Source organism: Opisthocomus hoazin, chromosome 8, assembly GCF_030867145.1.
Source record: "Opisthocomus hoazin isolate bOpiHoa1 chromosome 8, bOpiHoa1.hap1, whole genome shotgun sequence".
Lineage (NCBI taxonomy): Eukaryota > Metazoa > Chordata > Aves > Opisthocomiformes > Opisthocomidae > Opisthocomus > Opisthocomus hoazin.
Window position 1 is genome coordinate 21,906,557 of NC_134421.1, and position 17,052 is coordinate 21,923,608.

General features: G+C 44.1%; 1 protein-coding gene across 6 annotated transcripts; it reads left to right on the forward strand.

The window, feature by feature from the left end:
* The first annotated feature begins 6 nt into the window (after nt 1–6).
* HAL (histidine ammonia-lyase) lies at nt 7–16,593 on the forward strand. Of its 6 annotated transcripts, XM_009940110.2 has the most exons (20): nt 7–2,862; nt 3,297–3,357; nt 3,531–3,558; nt 3,862–3,936; nt 4,037–4,109; nt 4,194–4,264; nt 4,456–4,489; nt 4,570–4,695; nt 5,983–6,122; nt 7,591–7,638; nt 8,358–8,505; nt 8,590–8,685; nt 8,804–8,862; nt 9,670–9,750; nt 10,598–10,663; nt 10,757–10,922; nt 13,334–13,468; nt 14,544–14,652; nt 14,757–14,826; nt 15,785–16,593. In XM_009940110.2, the coding sequence occupies exons 1-20, from the start codon at nt 2,616–2,618 to the stop codon at nt 15,932–15,934; spliced, it is 1,983 nt and encodes a 660-aa protein (XP_009938412.2). In that variant the 5' UTR covers nt 7–2,615; the 3' UTR covers nt 15,935–16,593. The 6 variants fall into 6 exon arrangements, with proteins under 6 accessions (XP_009938412.2, XP_075284586.1, XP_075284589.1 ...); XM_075428471.1 differs by lacking the exons at nt 3,297–3,357; nt 3,862–3,936; nt 4,037–4,109; nt 4,194–4,264 and having other exon boundaries at nt 3,522–3,558; nt 4,452–4,489; XM_075428474.1 differs by lacking the exon at nt 3,297–3,357 and having other exon boundaries at nt 2,810–2,862; nt 3,522–3,558; nt 3,862–4,489.
* Nucleotides 16,594–17,052: the final 459 nt, after the last annotated feature.

The following is a 17,052-nucleotide window of genomic DNA, read 5'->3' on the forward strand; positions in this document are numbered from 1 at the left end:
GGACTACAAAGACCGAAATGGATCCCAGCATTCTTTTGTTAGAGCAGAATTTCCATCTTGGGCTGTTTGTCGTGGTATTGTTACATCAGTTAATTCTTCATGTTAATCACAATATGATGGTTTTACTTAGTTATTCCTATTGGATCCTATGCTGTGCACTGATAGTTATCTGCATAGAGTTGTCTGAAATACTTCCTTGTTTTCTTTTTTTAGCAAACCTGGGATTTTTACTAAATGTCAGATTTAATATCTTGCTATACTTTTAGTAATTTACTTCAATTATTTTAACCCACGGTATATTTTCAAAACTTCTAATTATTGCAGGGGGTACTAAAGCCCAAGTCTTTCCTTCCCCGATATGAATTCTTGAATATTTGCATTCTTTAACCAGTTCTGGGCACTACCACTTAGGCTGATGTAACAACTTCGGGATAAGGTAAAGAACAGCCGGAGGGCTGTTCCGTGTAGTTGCTGCTGCGCTTCATTCGGGTCTAGTCTGGTTTCGGTGACGTAGGTGTGAATGCTGCCTTCTACAGGTGGACTTTTGAAGTGAGTTTGAGAACTGCTTTTCCTGGAAATGATCAGATAGCGTAAATTTGTTGACATAGAGCTAACCCCATATCGGAGTAACAAAAACCAAACCAAAACCAAAAAGCGTGCTATTTTAAAGGACGAAGATACCGAATGTAGGTCATTGCAAAAGATTTGGATTTAATAATAGCACGTAGAGTGGAAGGGGAGAGTCTGATCAGTTTGTTTCTGATCTGAATTTTGATCAGTATAAGCTTTCAAGTAAATGATGTTACTTACTTTGCTGGGAGATTCATCTTTTCCTGCTGGCAGCTCTAATATAAATTAAGGCATGAACAGGTCTTGTTATATTTTACAGGTTTAAGGCACCCTGAGTTCCTCCATTCAACTTTAACCTGCATATGCATAAGTAGTTTAAAAAAAAAAAGAAAAATTAACTCCTAGGTGATTGAGGCTCAAAAATCAGTTTATATTATTTCTGTGAATGTTGTGCCACTCAGCTTTTAATAACAATAAAATACTGGCTTTTTTTGGAACCAGGATAGTGTAATGTCCTTGTGTGTAGAGAACTTACAGGCTTTCTTGTGTCAAGGTCCTAATGAGCCATTCATTCTCTTCTTGCTGCTCCTCTGAATGAGTGTTAACTTCTGCTGGAAAACTCACTGAGTGTTTCTGTTTCAGATCAGAAATTTAAGCAGTTCATTTTGTTCACTCCCGAAATCTAATGAGGCTTCTGCTGCAGCATCACCTGAATGAAGAGGGGTTCTCTCGGGCACGGCTCTGGTAGGAGGAAGAGGGGGTACCTGGTGGTAACAGATTCTGGTTCAAGCTACCAGATTGCAATGAAAACTCCTGTTCTTTCTTTTAGAAATGTTCTATGTTACTCATTTTGGGGTAACATTTTGTTGTAAAAGCCCATATATCCTATATTGTGGTTTGGCAGTTGGAGTTCACGCTGCCAGCTAATCATGATTTCTTGCTATTAGAGCTAGGGAAAAAAATGTGGTGGCAGGCATGGTTTTTGCTAGCGTTGTCCTGCTGTGCTGGGGCAGTGTCTCCGACGCAGAGACTTCCACTGATAGGTCCCAAGTTAAAATTCCCTGTAATAATTCATCCCGGGTAAACACACTTTATAGTAGTGCCTGTGTCTGGGAACACTGTTGTGGGTAGCTTGGACCAGGAGCATTGTTTTGTCTTTAAAGACAAAGGTATTTTCAGCTTCTATCACAATGACCATGTTGACAAACATTATTTCCACACCATCTTAACAGGTGTTTCTCCACATCTGTTCCTCTTGGCACCCACCTGCAGGAGCACCATGGTGTAGCAGCACCAGGCTGGGTAGCATGCAGCTGTGGCCTAGTATTTGTTGCTACCTGTTCTAGCAACATCTTCCAGAGCCTCAGTGAAAGGGTAACGGAGGGAAACTCATTGATCTTCTCCTCCCCTGTGATACAAAATTATGTTCTCTAGCTTCAGCGTGGAACTGAGCAGAGGAGGCTTACTGCTGACACTGCCGGCTCTCCTCTGGGGCCAGGCAGAGATGTACGGGTATAATCAGGTCTCCTTCCAATCCCAGCAGCCGTGACCAACCCGTAACGGGCTGACGCTCTTCCAGCACCATCCCCAGCAGAGGTTTCCATTCATGTGAGCTACTGCCAGGTGACATCTCTGTTAACTCTTCTTGTTAAACCCTTCATTTTTTAGAACAGTTGCATTCCAGCTTATTCTGATTTATTTATCTATTCTTGCTACATAAACTCCAGTTCCTAGATTTTCGCTTCTGTGTTCCTGACGTGATCTCTGGAAAAAAAATTCCTGTGGTGATAGGGTTGTTTGCTTTTTTTTTACCTTTCTGTGAAAAGGGTGTGCTCCCTGGGTTTGGTTTGATTGGATGAAGTCAGCTGAGCTCATCGGTCTTGCATATTTACAAAGGTGGGGATTTTGAGGGTGGATTTTTGCCTCTATCCGATTGCAACACTGAACTCCAGCTAGACACTGCTCCTCAGGCCATCACGTGGCAAATGTGAGGCCACTGCACGCTGCAGCCCTCCTTGGCCAAGGGACAGCTTTGGGGAGAAAGCATGCCGAGATACACAGTGCACGTCCGAGGAGAATGGCTGGCAGTGCCGTGCCTGAACTGTACGAACACGATCGGGTGGCTGGGAAGGGAAGCCGTCAGACGGTACATGAAAAACAAACCCGACAACGGGGGATTCGCCTCGGTGGAAGAAGTGAAATTTTACATTCGGAGGTGCAAGGGACTTGGCTTGCTGGATCTTGACGATACAGTGGAGGATGCTCTAGAGGACAATGAATTTGTTGAAGTTGGTAAGCAGAACCTTAAGCAACGCCTCACAGAGTGACTGCAGTGGCATCTGAGTCAGCAAACTGTTACTCAGTTTATCTAAAATTGCGTCTGAGTGATTTCTATGGAAAAATACTCAAATGCACCCTTAGTTTTTAAGTGTAGAACTGTATAAGATATAGAAGCTACAGGATTCTATATACATCATTTGTATATGATATCATACGTGCTATATGATTGTATGGGATGAGGAGCATGTGTCCAAGGGTTGGGCGCCTCTCTTGCCTTTAGAATACCTTAAATAAACTACATAGTCCCTTGTTATTTTCCTAGAAATGTACAAATGTATTTGGGGCTGATAACTGCAAATTAGAACTTGTGTATATTGCAATGAATAAAAAATTCATTTACATATAGAAAACAATCCTGTTCATGTTTATTTGCATATTCCTTCTAGTTATAGAAGGAGATATAATGTCTCCAGATTTCATACCATCTCAGCCAGAAGGAGTTCATTTGTATCCTTTTTTGGGCATTTTGTGAACTTTTTATAATACCAGATTTATAATTTCTGAGATTTCCCTGTTCTTTTAGTGTTTCTTCATTTTTAAAACACATTGCCAGCTGTAGTCGAATGATTGCTCCCTGTGAAATCCTGTCTGCCTTTTATTTTCCTTTACAGACCTTTCAGATACAGCAAATACCGAGAACCGGAACAGGTAGGAATCGCCAGCGGTTTTACGACTCGGTAACAAATCCCGCTGTTCGCCAGAACATGCGGAGAGTTGAGCCACTGCAGCGCTCATGAGAGCAGGGGCTGTTAGATTGGCTGGGTCTGGGAATCTGAATCGTAAAGTGCTTGTTATGTTTCTGTTCATGAGTTCTGTCTTATGAATCAGTGGGAGGGAACTTCCTATCATTGCTGAGTTTTGACTGTTTGGGGTTTTTTTTAAAACATTCTGATAACTAAGATATCTTGTACATATATGTATCCGAAACTAAAAGGTGGTTCTTTGGCGTAGTATATTTCCTTAGATGGCAACAGCTTAACAACGGAGGACTTGGTCAATTTAGGAAAGGGGCTCTACAAGATAAAGGTAAAGATCCTGAACAAACACAGCTAAAAGTTACATCTTTAGCTTTCTACAATTAAACTTCAGTAATGATAGATAAACTTCAATTTAAACTATGTTGTAGCTCACACCTGAAGCTGAAGCTAAAGTCAAACAATCACGAGAAGTGATTGAACGGATTGTAAAGGAACAAACAGGTAAATATTTTTCCCTAGCTATTAATTGTTAAGAAAACCTGATCTCGAGTTCCCTCCTTAACCAGCAGTGTACATTTTTTGCAGTTGTTTATGGAATCACCACCGGCTTTGGAAAGTTTGCCAGGACTGTCATCCCGAACAGTAAGCTGAGGCAAGTTGTGCCTGCGGCTTTCTCCATCCCTGCTTTTCAGGAAAGGAAGAGGAGGGAGCAGTTCGACGCTGTACATTTATACTCTGTGGTTGGATGAGAGGGCTGCTTCAGTATTTCCCTTTGATTTGTGCAAAATTAAACCTGTCAAGACTTATTTGGGTTTTTACATACATTTTTTTTTTCCCCCATAGAGAGCTTCAAGTGAACTTGGTTCGTTCGCATTCTGCAGGTAACAAGAAATTGCTTTGTGTTTTCCCTTTCCTGTTGCTGTTGGTAGCAGGTTAGTAACCGAGAGGGTTACTGTTTCAGGTGTGGGGAAACCTTTGAGCCCAGAGAGATCTCGCATGCTGTTGGCGCTGAGGATCAATGTCCTAGCAAAAGGATACAGTGGAATATCCCTAGAAACGCTCCAGCAAGTTATTGAAGCATTTAATGGTAAAAAGATGTTTAAAGAAAATCCCCTTTTCCCTTTTTTTTTTTTTCCCTTAACTGTTTTGTCAAAGCATGTAGCTCAGTGGATGGAGCTTTGGACTTGGTGGTTGTGAGAGATCAGGACCAAAGCTTGGCTGCGACCAGTCCTGTAGAAGATCATGGCTAGAGATCGTTCCTCTGTTGAAGAACGTGGGGTGTGAGCAGAATTGACAGGAAAGGCTGAGAGAAAGGGATGCAAGAGGTAGAAGTTTGGGAAATGAGCTTCTGAGAGGTCAAGTAATTAGTTTGAGACTAAGCTTAACTGAGAGCGTGACGGACTCTGGGCGAGCTCTTCTACAAAGGCTCAAGTCTCTGACTTTTGTCCTGTTGCATGTGCATCTTATGGGCCAGGATTTTTGGGTGGGGCTATTACCACATTAAAAAACTGCACGTGTTGATGTTTGTCAGGCAGACCTGCCTGAGCAGCACCTATTTTTGTGAGCAGACCTCCTGAGACCTACACAAGTGTTCATGAGCAAGGGTTACAAGGCAGCTGCGCAGAAGCACATGGCTGGTCAGCAGCTCACGTGGCCACGGCTGTCAAAGCTGTAAAAGCTGGGTGGCCTTGCCGGACACTGCGGCAGGGAAACCACAGGGGTGGCTGTGCTGTTTGTTAGCTGGTGTCTGTTAATGGTCCCTCTGATGAGGCATGTCAGTGTGGCTCTGGTGAGTGAAAAGCACCTTCTCTCTCTGTGCGGTGCTGCTCTCCGTTGCACCCTCTGCTTTCTCTCCGCACAGTCGGTGAAGGAGCTGCAAAGCAGTGTTAAACTCTGCAAAAGAAAAGAAAAACTGGTCCCTTTCCTGTTTTTTCCACAGTTCCCTGGGCTCCATTTCTTCATTTCCACATGTTCAGTGCTCAGAGGGCTCAGAGATGTTTTGTAGGAGTTACCCAGTGTTTAATGGAGTGAGAACTGAAGAGGTAGATTTGTCCACAGCAGGTGGTCACCTTGGAATGGAGATGAGGCGAGTGATGTGCTACCCACCTGGCTGTGACTGTAGATGCAATCACTCTGGGCTGTGGTCCCCCCACTCCAAAACTAAATGCAGAAGGGAATTGATTTCTTTATAAACTGCAGCTAGCCTGCGAGCAGGGGCGAATCCCAGGCTGCAATGAGAGTAGTCCTGTTGGTGCCATTAACTGTGATTGCCGGGTGGGGGTTACTGTGACCACACTTGTGCTGGCTTCTTCATTTTCCGAGAAGTATATCAAGGGCAAGCTCTAACAGGAGTCATTTGTTTTTTTCTTTCCAGTGTCCTGCCTTCCTTATATCCCTGAGAAAGGGACAGTTGGAGCCAGCGGAGACTTGGCCCCCCTCTCTCATCTTGCCCTGGGATTAATTGGAGAGGGAAAGATGTGGTCCCCAAAGAGTGGCTGGGCTGATGCTAAATATGTAAGACTCGCGCAGCTGATTGCGCTTTTTTCTGCTTGCTGACTCAATTGCCAAATTGCATGTGGCTTTGAGAGGAAGTGAGCTTTTGCTCAGATTAGTAACAGGTAAAAGTCTTTGGATTTTTTGTACCACTTTGAATTGGGACTAGGTTGCCGTTAGCAACTCATCCTCTACCTTGAGGAAGATGGAACTAGGATAATGGAATAACTGACCCACACATCACTGGAACAGATAGGAATATGGAGCACATTGTCAAGTCCTAAAGAAATATCATAGTATTGCAATACAAGATACTGCAGTGACGTTAGTTGGGACCTGGAGAGAGAGACAAGATGTGATATCAGCTGTGAAAGAACTGTTCCTACATCTTCGGCTCCATATACATCAACACTGTTCCAACAAACCCAAAATCACCTCTCGAATTCAACACTTCAAATGCTGAGAGTAACTGGAGATTTATTGGAGGCAGGAACTTATCAGTAAAATTTCTACTGATTTTATAATGGCTTTAAGTGAATACATAGGTTTGGATATCTCATTTTTGATAAATTAACTAGGGTTACAGGAAACTTTTATAGCATCCTCCTTTATGGGATAGAAGCTTTACAATTTTTAATTAATTTTTATTCTGTCACTAACACTTCAGCAGATTGATTTAGTGTTGAATATTGCCAAGTCTGGCCCTTCTAGAGTCTTTCATGGAAGTTTGTTCTGCTACACCTATAACTCCAATGCATGAATATTTGAACACCAGATGTATTCATGGATTGATAACTGTACCATCACTGGAGAACTACTGAGAACTACACAGGGAGAGGAGTAGGAAGAAGCATACCAGTGTGTTGATGACCTTTGGGACCAGAAGTTACAGTTGTACACCTCTGAGATGTGTTACCTCTTCGGTTGGAAAGGTTGAGAGGACTCTAATCAGAATCAAGGTTTTAGCTTTCCTCCATTTCCCACAAGAGTGAATACCCTATGGAATAGACACGTATAGAATAAACTGAGTAGAACTCTTCCTGTCATTGGAGATTCTTTATAAAAAGGGTTAGGGAATCATTTATGAAGGAATAGTTTATACCAAGCCAAACCTGCTATGAGGCAGGGCGTAGGCAGAACTGCCTTCACAGGATGTTTCCAGCCTTCTCCCTTTACTCTCTCCCACCAGCTAACACATGGTAGATGCTAATGGGCTATGACAGTATCTCACATCAGTGCTCTGTGTTACCTTCTTTTACCTGCACTGGGAAATGAGGTACTAGCTTGGAAGTCCAAAAATGCTGTCCTTTATTTAGCCCAACAGAAAAAAATATTATAAATGTTTGTGATATAAAGCTGTTTTTCTCCCTTCACTTAAGGAATTTGTTAATATTTTTATTTGTGGAAACATTCAAGATTTAAAAGTTTGATGGTTGCATTACCAAAAAACATTTTTCATTAATTACCTTGTCATTAAACTCCTTCACAGGTCCTGGAAGCCCATGGTCTGAGACCAATTACCTTGAAACCAAAAGAGGTAATAAAGTATAGTGACGCCAGCTGATGAAAAACAAGCACAGTCAGTCACTAGCTTCTTTTTTACCTAACAATTCAAGCCTGAAATAAATTAACATTTATTTTAAATCAATCTCCAGAATTATATTAATGAAGTATTATCAAGAGTGGAATTCCAGTGTCTCCTAAAGGCAAATAGCAGGCTCCCATGGGTCTCAAGTTTGTTTAGAACAAAGATGAAGCTAGTTTGAACTCAACAATTCTTTTAAAGCGGTTATAATTTCCAATGCTGTTTTCATTCTCCACTTCCTTATTGTGCTTGGTTTTCAAACCCCCCCATGCTCAAACTTCTTTGGTTTCACTAATAACTTAAGATGAAATGAATAAAAATAGCATTTAACTTCTGAAGAACTGGAAAAGAACACAGATTTCCTGTACCCCTCTTGCTTAAGCTTGAAATAACATGAAATAAACCTCTTGCTTGGAACTACTGGCGCTCCAAGAGTGTCTATAATGACTTAGTAGTGTCTATAATGACTTTGTAGGGTCATGACCTACAATTTATGTGGCAAAGATGCCCAGTCAAGCTGTGCATTTTATGATTTCAGGATGATCCAGGAAGCTAAGCAAAGGTGTTTAACCCGTTTATCTGAGAAGGAGAATTATCGCAGAGATGGGGGATGATCACAGTGTGTGAAATAGCTGCAATGAATTTGCTTAACATCTGCTCTCTCTTTGAAGGGTCTGGCTCTCATTAATGGGACGCAAATGATCACCTCGCTGGGATGTGAAGCGGTTGAAAGAGCTGGTGCTATTGCTAGGCAAGCTGATATAATCGCTGCCCTTACACTTGAAGTCTTGAAGGGTACAACAAGGGCCTTTGACACTGGTGGGTACTGGGCCTTTCCTGTCCATTTGCTTAACAGCCATTGACAACAGGAGCAAAACCTAATAGTCTAACTTTTTTTACTAGATATCCACGCAGTGCGCCCACATCGAGGGCAGGCTGAAGTGGCATTTCGATTCAGGTCCCTTCTAGATTCTGACCATCATCCATCAGAAATAGCAGGTGAATGATCTTAACCTTCACCCTTTCAGGTTACACAGGTCCAGCTGGGTCTTTCAACAGCAGCCCATATTCTTTTGTGTGAGGAATATTTGGGTTTTTCTTCCCTTGTTCCTTCTAGAGAGCCATAGATTCTGTGACCGAGTTCAGGACGCATACACAATGCGCTGCTGTCCTCAGGTAAAAACTGACTTTTATTTCCTTTCATAGCACTAGATAAATGATGATGAAGTTCCCACATCAGAAATATTGTCAATGATGCACTATCTTATTCCCTTAGAGGAAGCAGTTTTATTTTGCTTCTCCTTTACTTCAAAGCTTGTATTAATGGAGACGTCATTCATTGATGCCATGCACCCATCAGGCAGCATGTAACAAAGCTGTGTTCAGATCTGAAAGAGGCCAAGTGTTGGAAGCAGGGGGAAGGTGCTGGTTTCTGCTCTTGCAGGCTTTGTAGGGCATCAGTTCTGCACTGATGCTAAGACCATGAACTTTCCAGAAGCAGCCAGAGTGATAGGCTGTTCATCTACCTGTAGTACTCTAACTTGCTGGAAGAACTCAACCCTGTGAGTTTTAACATGAGCAAAGCTATTAAATCATTGGAATTAATGAAAGTTAATTAATGAGAATTTTTGTTTTCTGTGGGGGCTTTTTAAGGTTACTTCTCTCCTAATAATACTTCTGTCACTGAGTTAGTATCTTATCTTCCTTTTAGGGTAAACCAAACCAAACAAGTAAAGAACGACATATTTGGATTACCCTTTTAGCAATACTGTCATAATAATGGTAAACAGTTTTTTTTGGTATCTAGGATGGGCAGTGTCCCATAACGATGGTCCTGATTTTAAGAGCCAAATACAAGACCATCTTCATGTGTGGATGTAGCAGCTGGGATGATGGGAAAGAGGGTGCCTGCAGCTCGATCAGCATCCTGAACGTGAACTAAGTGTAGAAACTAAGCTGAGGTGCTAATCTCTTTTGTTCTAGGTCCACGGAGTTGTAAATGATACAATTGCTTTTGTGAAGGACATCATGACAACTGAAATTAATAGTGCCACGGACAACCCTGTATCTTTTTCGTTACTTTATTTCTATGTAAAATTTTGCTTGGCCTTTTTTATGCTTTTCTTCTATATAATTATTTGCATAGGAGGCAAAAAAGCCATAACTGGGTTCAGTCAATAACTACCATTGGTTGCAACAGCAACCTCTCTTCCCTTCCCCATGTTTGCATTGGTGCGTGCAATTGTGTCTGGGCAAGGAAACCACGCGCGCGTGCAGTTTAGCGCATGTTAAATGTTTCCTAGGCGAGATTCTGTACTCTTATATTGAATATGTCGATAGACGGGACTTGACTTGTCACGTGAAACATCTGTTGGTGCAGCGTGAGTGAAACCTGCACTATAGATCAAGATTTGCCCTCAGGCAGGGCAGGCAGACAAAGCGCGTGTGGCTGGTAAGCCTCATCGTGGCCCACCCTGGTAATCTCTGCATGGCCCTTGCACTGGCGCTGGGCAAGGCTGGATTCCCCTCAGCAGTATAATGGTGCCACACATAACATCACATCCATAGCTGATAAGCATTGCTGCTTGTAACCCATCTAAAATTTTATCTGCCATGGACAAAATCCACCAAGGAACTGAGAAACTGTGCTAGGATCAGAACGTGTGTTTCTTTGCGCCCCTCCCGACCCCCGATCAAAAACCTCATTTTATGTAGTCTATTTGAAAAAAATAGGAGAGCTGAGATTGGGTCTTCATTTTCTGAAAAGTGAGCATGCAGATGTAACATAATGTGCTTGCAAATGAAAGCTTCTTAGCACAAACATTCCTTCAGTTAAGATACTCTGATTACTGACAGATATGTCATGTGAACTGTATTTCGCTCATGTTTGTGCCTTAACTTCTCCTTAAAGATGGTGTTTGCTGAAAGAGCAGAGACCATTTCTGGAGGAAATTTTCATGGTGAATATCCTGCAAAGGTAATGAAGCATTTGGAGAAAGAAAAAACCAGTTTCTGGTTTGGTTTGTTTGTTTGTTTCTGTCATATGATTTAATGAGAACTTCTTTTACAGGCTTTAGACTATTTGGCAATTGGTGTGCATGAACTCGCTGCAATTAGCGAAAGAAGAATTGAGAGGCTCTGCAATCCCTCGCTCAGCGAACTGCCTGCATTTTTAGTCACTGAAGGAGGTCTGAACTCTGGCTTCATGATTGCACACTGCACAGCAGCTGCCCTGGGTGAGTGCTTGAGCAATATCATCAAGAGAGCAAGCTAGAAAGACCAATTTATATTGCAGCAGTTGTAATTTGACAGTAGATACAAAGGGATCTCACTCCTGTTTTCCATCTCTTCCCCACGTGCTTTGTGCTGTCTGAGAGCAGTTTGAGTGTTGAGTGCAGCTGCAATTATTCCAGCTCGGGATTCTTTATTCTGCACTGATCCACAGGCAAGTTTAGCACTCTGAGCGTGCTAACCCTTAGGTGGACTTTGGTGGGAATGCTTGCCTGCTCGCATCTTCATGGGGTTGGCAGGGAGTGCTTTGATCTACAATCACCAACACAAGAGCTCCAGTTGAAATCAGTGACACTTCCGTACCCCAGACCCTGCAAATCAGCTCAGACAGGGCTGGAATGAGCGGCAAACACTGCAGGCAACAAACATACGTCTGTCTGAGCCACTCTGCTGAACCTGGAGCCTCTGCCTGAGTAGTTACGGTCTGTAGGCAGGGGATACTTCTGTTCCTCACTTCTCACTAGCTTCTCACAGGACACCACTTGTCTCAAAGCTGGGCCCGATACCCTTAGTACTCGGTGTCTCCATTTGACAGCCAGGTCAGTACATCAATATCAGACTCCACAGTCCTCAGGAGACTGGAGTTCCCAGGGCTGGTTATCGGAGGAGCACAATGAAAATAAGCATTAGTACGTTTTTCCTCTAGTTCTTATGACTAAGGCAGCAAGGACCCTGCTGGCCGCTGAGATATTACAGTTCATGGGTTCAGGAAAGCACGAGACACCATAAAGATAAACATGCTATGACTAGAGGGTAAATTAGAAGAGATGCAAACGCACAAAGGAACAGAGGATGTCAGATAAATGTGTAGATAAACATCCTGCAGGAAAAAAGTCAGTGAACTAAATCAATGTAATAAAGGAACTGTGCTGAGAGGCGGTTTTGGGAAGTGGGGCTGGAAAAGGAGCTGAAGTGCTCATCCTGTTGTTTGAAGGCTGGAAACTTTTCCTTTGGGCTGGGCAGAGTTTAGGATGGCTCCAGGCCTGAGCAGTTGCTTGGCTTCAGGTTTTGCAGCTCAATTCTGTAATCTGGAGCGCGAGATTCTGGGGTGTTCATGGTCTCTGCTGCGTGGAATGAAAATGACAGCCCTGCCTCCTGACCCGTTGCTGCGCTGGCACCAGTACTCGATGGGTTAAAACCATCTTTCTCTGGCCAAAATAGTCAGGAATTTTTCTAAAAGTAGCTTCTTTTTTTTAAGAAGATATTACTAATATTTTTAAAGTCTCTCTGATCGTTTCTAAGGTGTTGTGTACCAGCTAATGTTGTTCACTCCCAGGGTTAACAACAGATAAAGCTGCAAAAAATTTGCAGATGTTTTGCAACGCCGCTGGATGCATCTCTCCCTTCCTCTCTGGTTGTGCTGTGCCTGCCAGACCGAACTGTTTGCAGTAGCCACGCGTAGCCTCTCTAGGACCTGCTGTTGCCTGCCTGAAGGTGCCAGCTGGGCTCCGGCCCTGGACTGTGTCACTCCAGCCTATTTGCAATTGGTGTCACCACCCCTCTGTTGTTGTTGCTTTTCTGAAGCCCCTGATTTGGCAGGGCATTACGCAGCATCCTGCTGGGCTTCGGAAAGAAAAGGTCTGCGTGCAGCCAGAGCACTGTGAATGCAGACTTCGGTTCTTCTCTTCTCGAGAGCAATTCTCAACCTCACATTGTCGCTGGATGGTGCCTACAGCCCCTCCTGCAGCCAAATTCCCCTCGCTTTTGGGTGCAGCTTGAAAGACTTACTCCAGGTCGTGCACCCGGCTTTCAAAGCCGGAGCACTCCCACTCCTGGGGTTGTGCGTGCCCGGAGGAGGGGTGTGGGCAGCCCCACAGTGAGGTGAGGTGGGTGGGAGAGGGTTTGTGTTCCCGCTCCTGCATCTTCCTGGAGCAAGTTCTGCAAGTGCCTGAGCTCCAATGAGAAGAGACCAGATGCTGATCGTAGCTCTCATCTTGAAACCAGGGCGGGGTGGTATCTGTGACCGAAAACAGAGGGAACCAATGCTCTTTACAAAGAGTTGCCTTGGAGTAACAGGCAAGACCAGGCTGTTTCAGTTATGCTGTCCACTCTTTTTCTTCAGTTTCCGTCAGGCCTTCGAACCAGAGCAACCCAACCCCGGAGGAGAGGAGCGAGCAGTCTTTCTATATTTGGTTAATATTTGCATCTGAAGACTGATATTGGTTGCTGTTTTCAATGGTAGTTTTCAAGGTGTTCATTACAAATTACTCAGTACAGGTGAAACATCTATGTGTCCTCAGAAGAGGAACAGTAGTTGGACCTGACATGGTGGACAGGCTCTTTGCTACAGGCTGGCCATTGCTTCTGCTGTCTTGTGCCCATTCTGTCCTACATTCATTGCGCTGGATTTTTGCAGTTTCTGAGAACAAAGCCTTGTGCCACCCCTCCTCTGTGGATTCTCTCTCAACCAGTGCTGCTACAGAGGATCACGTGTCCATGGGAGGATGGGCTGCCAGAAAAGCTTTGAGAGTTATTGAACATGTGGAACAAGGTAAAATTACAATGCTGATTTCCAGAGAGACCTTATGTATGCCACTAGATTAAGATATTAGTGCCATTCTTTTCAGATATAATTTAAGAAAAAAGAGTTAATGCATCTGCAAGAGCTATCTAAAAGTATTAGATTAAATACATGTTTTGCAAGCATTTGGATCTTTCTAGCAGAGATGAGGTAAATCCAGCACTGTTTCTTGTGAAACAAAACTGTTTACTCGAGGACACTCAGCAAAACTTTCCTCTCTTGCTTACAAGGACAGATGGCTCTCTTGCTTTGTATTTATTTACTTGGCAGATGGTGTGCTTAGATACAGATGTCAGCTGTTGGTGGAAAAGCAGAGTCATACACAGCACACAAATACTGAACTCACTTGCCCACTTAAGTTTATACATTTGAGTGCTCTGAAGATTTAGTTTTATAGAAGTACATTTTTTGTGTGCAGAGAAATGAGTTTGAGAAACTGTGTTTCAACAACCTGTTAGGAAACGGTGTGTCCTAGATCCACTTGGTTCTCCCAGTTCTTTGGGTGAATTGGCTCTTGAAAATGAGAAGCTAATGCCAATGATAATCAGGTGTGACGTGGGCAGATATGGTGCAAACTTCTCCAGACAGAAGACCGCCTTCCGAAGCTCTGTAATATTAGTGGTGCTTTTCACATGGGCTCTTGCAAGCTTCATGGGCAGAAACTTCTTTCATAGCTCAGGCCCCTTTCTTCTCAGTCCAAAAGAAGTTTTCTGATTTATGATACCCATTACTTTGGGTCTTTGAGATGCCCTGGAAGAGATTTTTATCGACTTAAGACTGTGATAACTAGGAGTTCCTGGCACACTGAAAAGTCTGTATGGCAGACTGCGTAAAATCTGCTTGCTGAAATGCTGGATGCTACCCCCAGCACCATCCATAAAACAATCCTGCCGCTGGGCTGCCTATCTGGGGTGTGTGGATCCACTGGTCTTTTCACGTTACCTGAAACCATATCACGTTAGCCGGAACAAACACCAAGGATGGCTTTATAAGGGAAACCTCGCCTTGGGCTGCCAAAAATCCCTTTGCTGTTTTGATTTCCTAGTTCTGGCTATCGAGCTGCTCGCAGCCTGCCAGGGCATTGAATTCCTACGCCCTCTGAGAACAACAACCCCATTGGAGAAGGTCTACGACCTTGTGCGCTCCGTTGTGAGGTAAGATCAGATAAACACCTCCCCCAGAGGTTACCCGTCTGGAGACCGGCTGCCGGCGCTGGTGGTTAATGTTTGGCCAATGTTCGCAATGTGTCTCGTTACAGGCCGTGGATGAAGGATCGCTTCATGGCCCCAGACATTGAAGCAGCTCACAGGCTGCTCGTGGAGCAGAAGGTAAGTGTTGACTTTCAGCACATGCTGTAGGACTGCCCCGAGGAGCGCGCCGCAGCTCTGCTCTGGAAATACCCTCCCTGTGTTCATGGGCTGGCCTCGCTAAAAGTGCTCCTCCGCCTGGGGCGAACCCACCAGATTTTCCGAGATTTGGTTTTCCTTCATTTTAATGGGATAGATTTAGAAATCGATTCCTAAAGTTTTCCTGTGTAATAAATAGCTTACATTATTAATTCTGGCAGGAGTTTCACAGACGTAGGTCCAGCTTTGAAACATTTGAGGGCAGGGTCCTATACCCCCGCAGGTATCCAGAGAAATCCGTCGTCTCTCCAGACGGTGTTCCTCGCTCCTGGGGCAGTGAGTGCTCCCCAGCCTTGAGGCCCTTGGGCGTGGTAGACCCCTGGAAGCAATAAGAATCATGGAGAATAAGCAAATGGGAGAAGAAAATCCCAGTCCATCTGTGAAAGGCTTGTTTGCCCTGCAGCCCTTACAGCAGGAGAGGCAAAGGAGGCTGTAGAACATTTTCCTTTTCTGCTTTAAATCCCAGCCTTCCCTTTCTCTTTGTCCATGCCAGATGCCATTTTGCTCCCCCGGCCCCTTTGTCACCAAGTGATTTTTTTTGTATCAAGTGACAGCGATCCTCTCCCAACTGTTGCACACAGAGCATTAACCTGGTAACCAGAGAAGATGCAACATTTTCACCTTGAATCCTTTCACCTTGTCCCTCTGGAGCTGCATCTTTTCCCATCCCCTGTTAGCTCCATGCACATGCTCTTCCCTACACCTAACTCTGGCTGCCTCTCGGGTTCTGCTGATCGCACACAGCTTATCTACGTAGGTCTGTAATTCTCACCTGCACCCCAGTAACTCTTCCACGGGGTATCCTGGAACTGTGCGTTGATGTCTGACCTGACCTTCTGTTTTGCTTCTGACTCTGCTGTTTGACTTTCTCATTTTGCAGGTGTGGGAAGTGGCTAAACCTTACATTGAAAAGTACAGGAGGGAACACATCCCTGAATCAAGACCTGTTTCACCAACAGCCTTCTCCCTGGGATCACTGGAAATGGATACAAGTGTTGGTCATGACCACAGGCATCAGAATGAACTTTAAGAGTTGCGGTCCTCTGGTAGAGGGCAGATCAGGACCTTGCCTAAGGATGGCCACTCTACTAGAAGTCAACATGGTTTCTCCAAGTGACCCAAAGGACCAGACTGTCTATCTCAGGAGCACCTAGAGATAGTAGAGAAATGGCTCACTACTTTCCTCACATGTGAAAGACAGCTTTGTCATGATAGTCTGGTTTTGGATGAATTTCCTGAGCTTTCCAACACAAAACATTCGGACTCCTGCTGAAACCAGTGGATGTTTTATACAGGGCCTCCTGTATTTGTTTTGTCAGCTCTTCACTTGCTTTCTCTTCATCTGTGCCAATGATACTGAACAGCTTAGGTTTGATATTCTCACTTTATTTTTTTTTTTCCTTTGGGTAACTGCTGTGGTCCTCTTCATTCTGCCACAAGCAGAATTATCTTTACACTTAATTCTCCTCTCTTTTGGAGATCATACATGAGGCACGGGTTCTTCTACAACAAGAGCATGCTTAAAGCAGGTGCTTCACAAATCTAAAAATCAGTGTGCATAGAAATGCCCTATGGAGATCGTTGCTCCAGAACAAATATATTGTATTCTGGTGATGGACTACACCTGATGCAGCTTTCCAAGATCTGTAGGCTTACAACTGCAATAAATAAACTGAGGCTTCACATACAGCTGTAGCAATCTCTCTTCCTGTCATGTGTGATGATGAAAATGTTAAGCAAAAGCTTAGTTTAGAAATAAGGAGGACAGGTGGAACAGAGGCCAGGGAAGAGGGGGGCGGAAGAAGGAGGTGTAGGAGTGGTGGAGATGAACCAGTGCAAGACTTGCACTCCCATGGCTTACCAGGCCCCATCCCCATGAGGCGACTCGTGTCGTAGCATGCTTCTTGTTACAACATTGACCTCTGGCACAGGCTTTATTTTGCATGAAAGGGAAGAGTCAGGACTTAGACATCGCATCATGGTGCGGTGACAGCGTGTAAAGGCTGGTTAACAACCACCAGCCTTGGCACTGCTGGCCTGATAGCCACAGCTGCGAGGGCTTCAGCATGGGGTGGAAATCTTCCCAGGCTATCGGCTACGCTGGAAGGGGCAGCCAAAGTGCTGATGTGGGGCCACGCTTATGTGTCT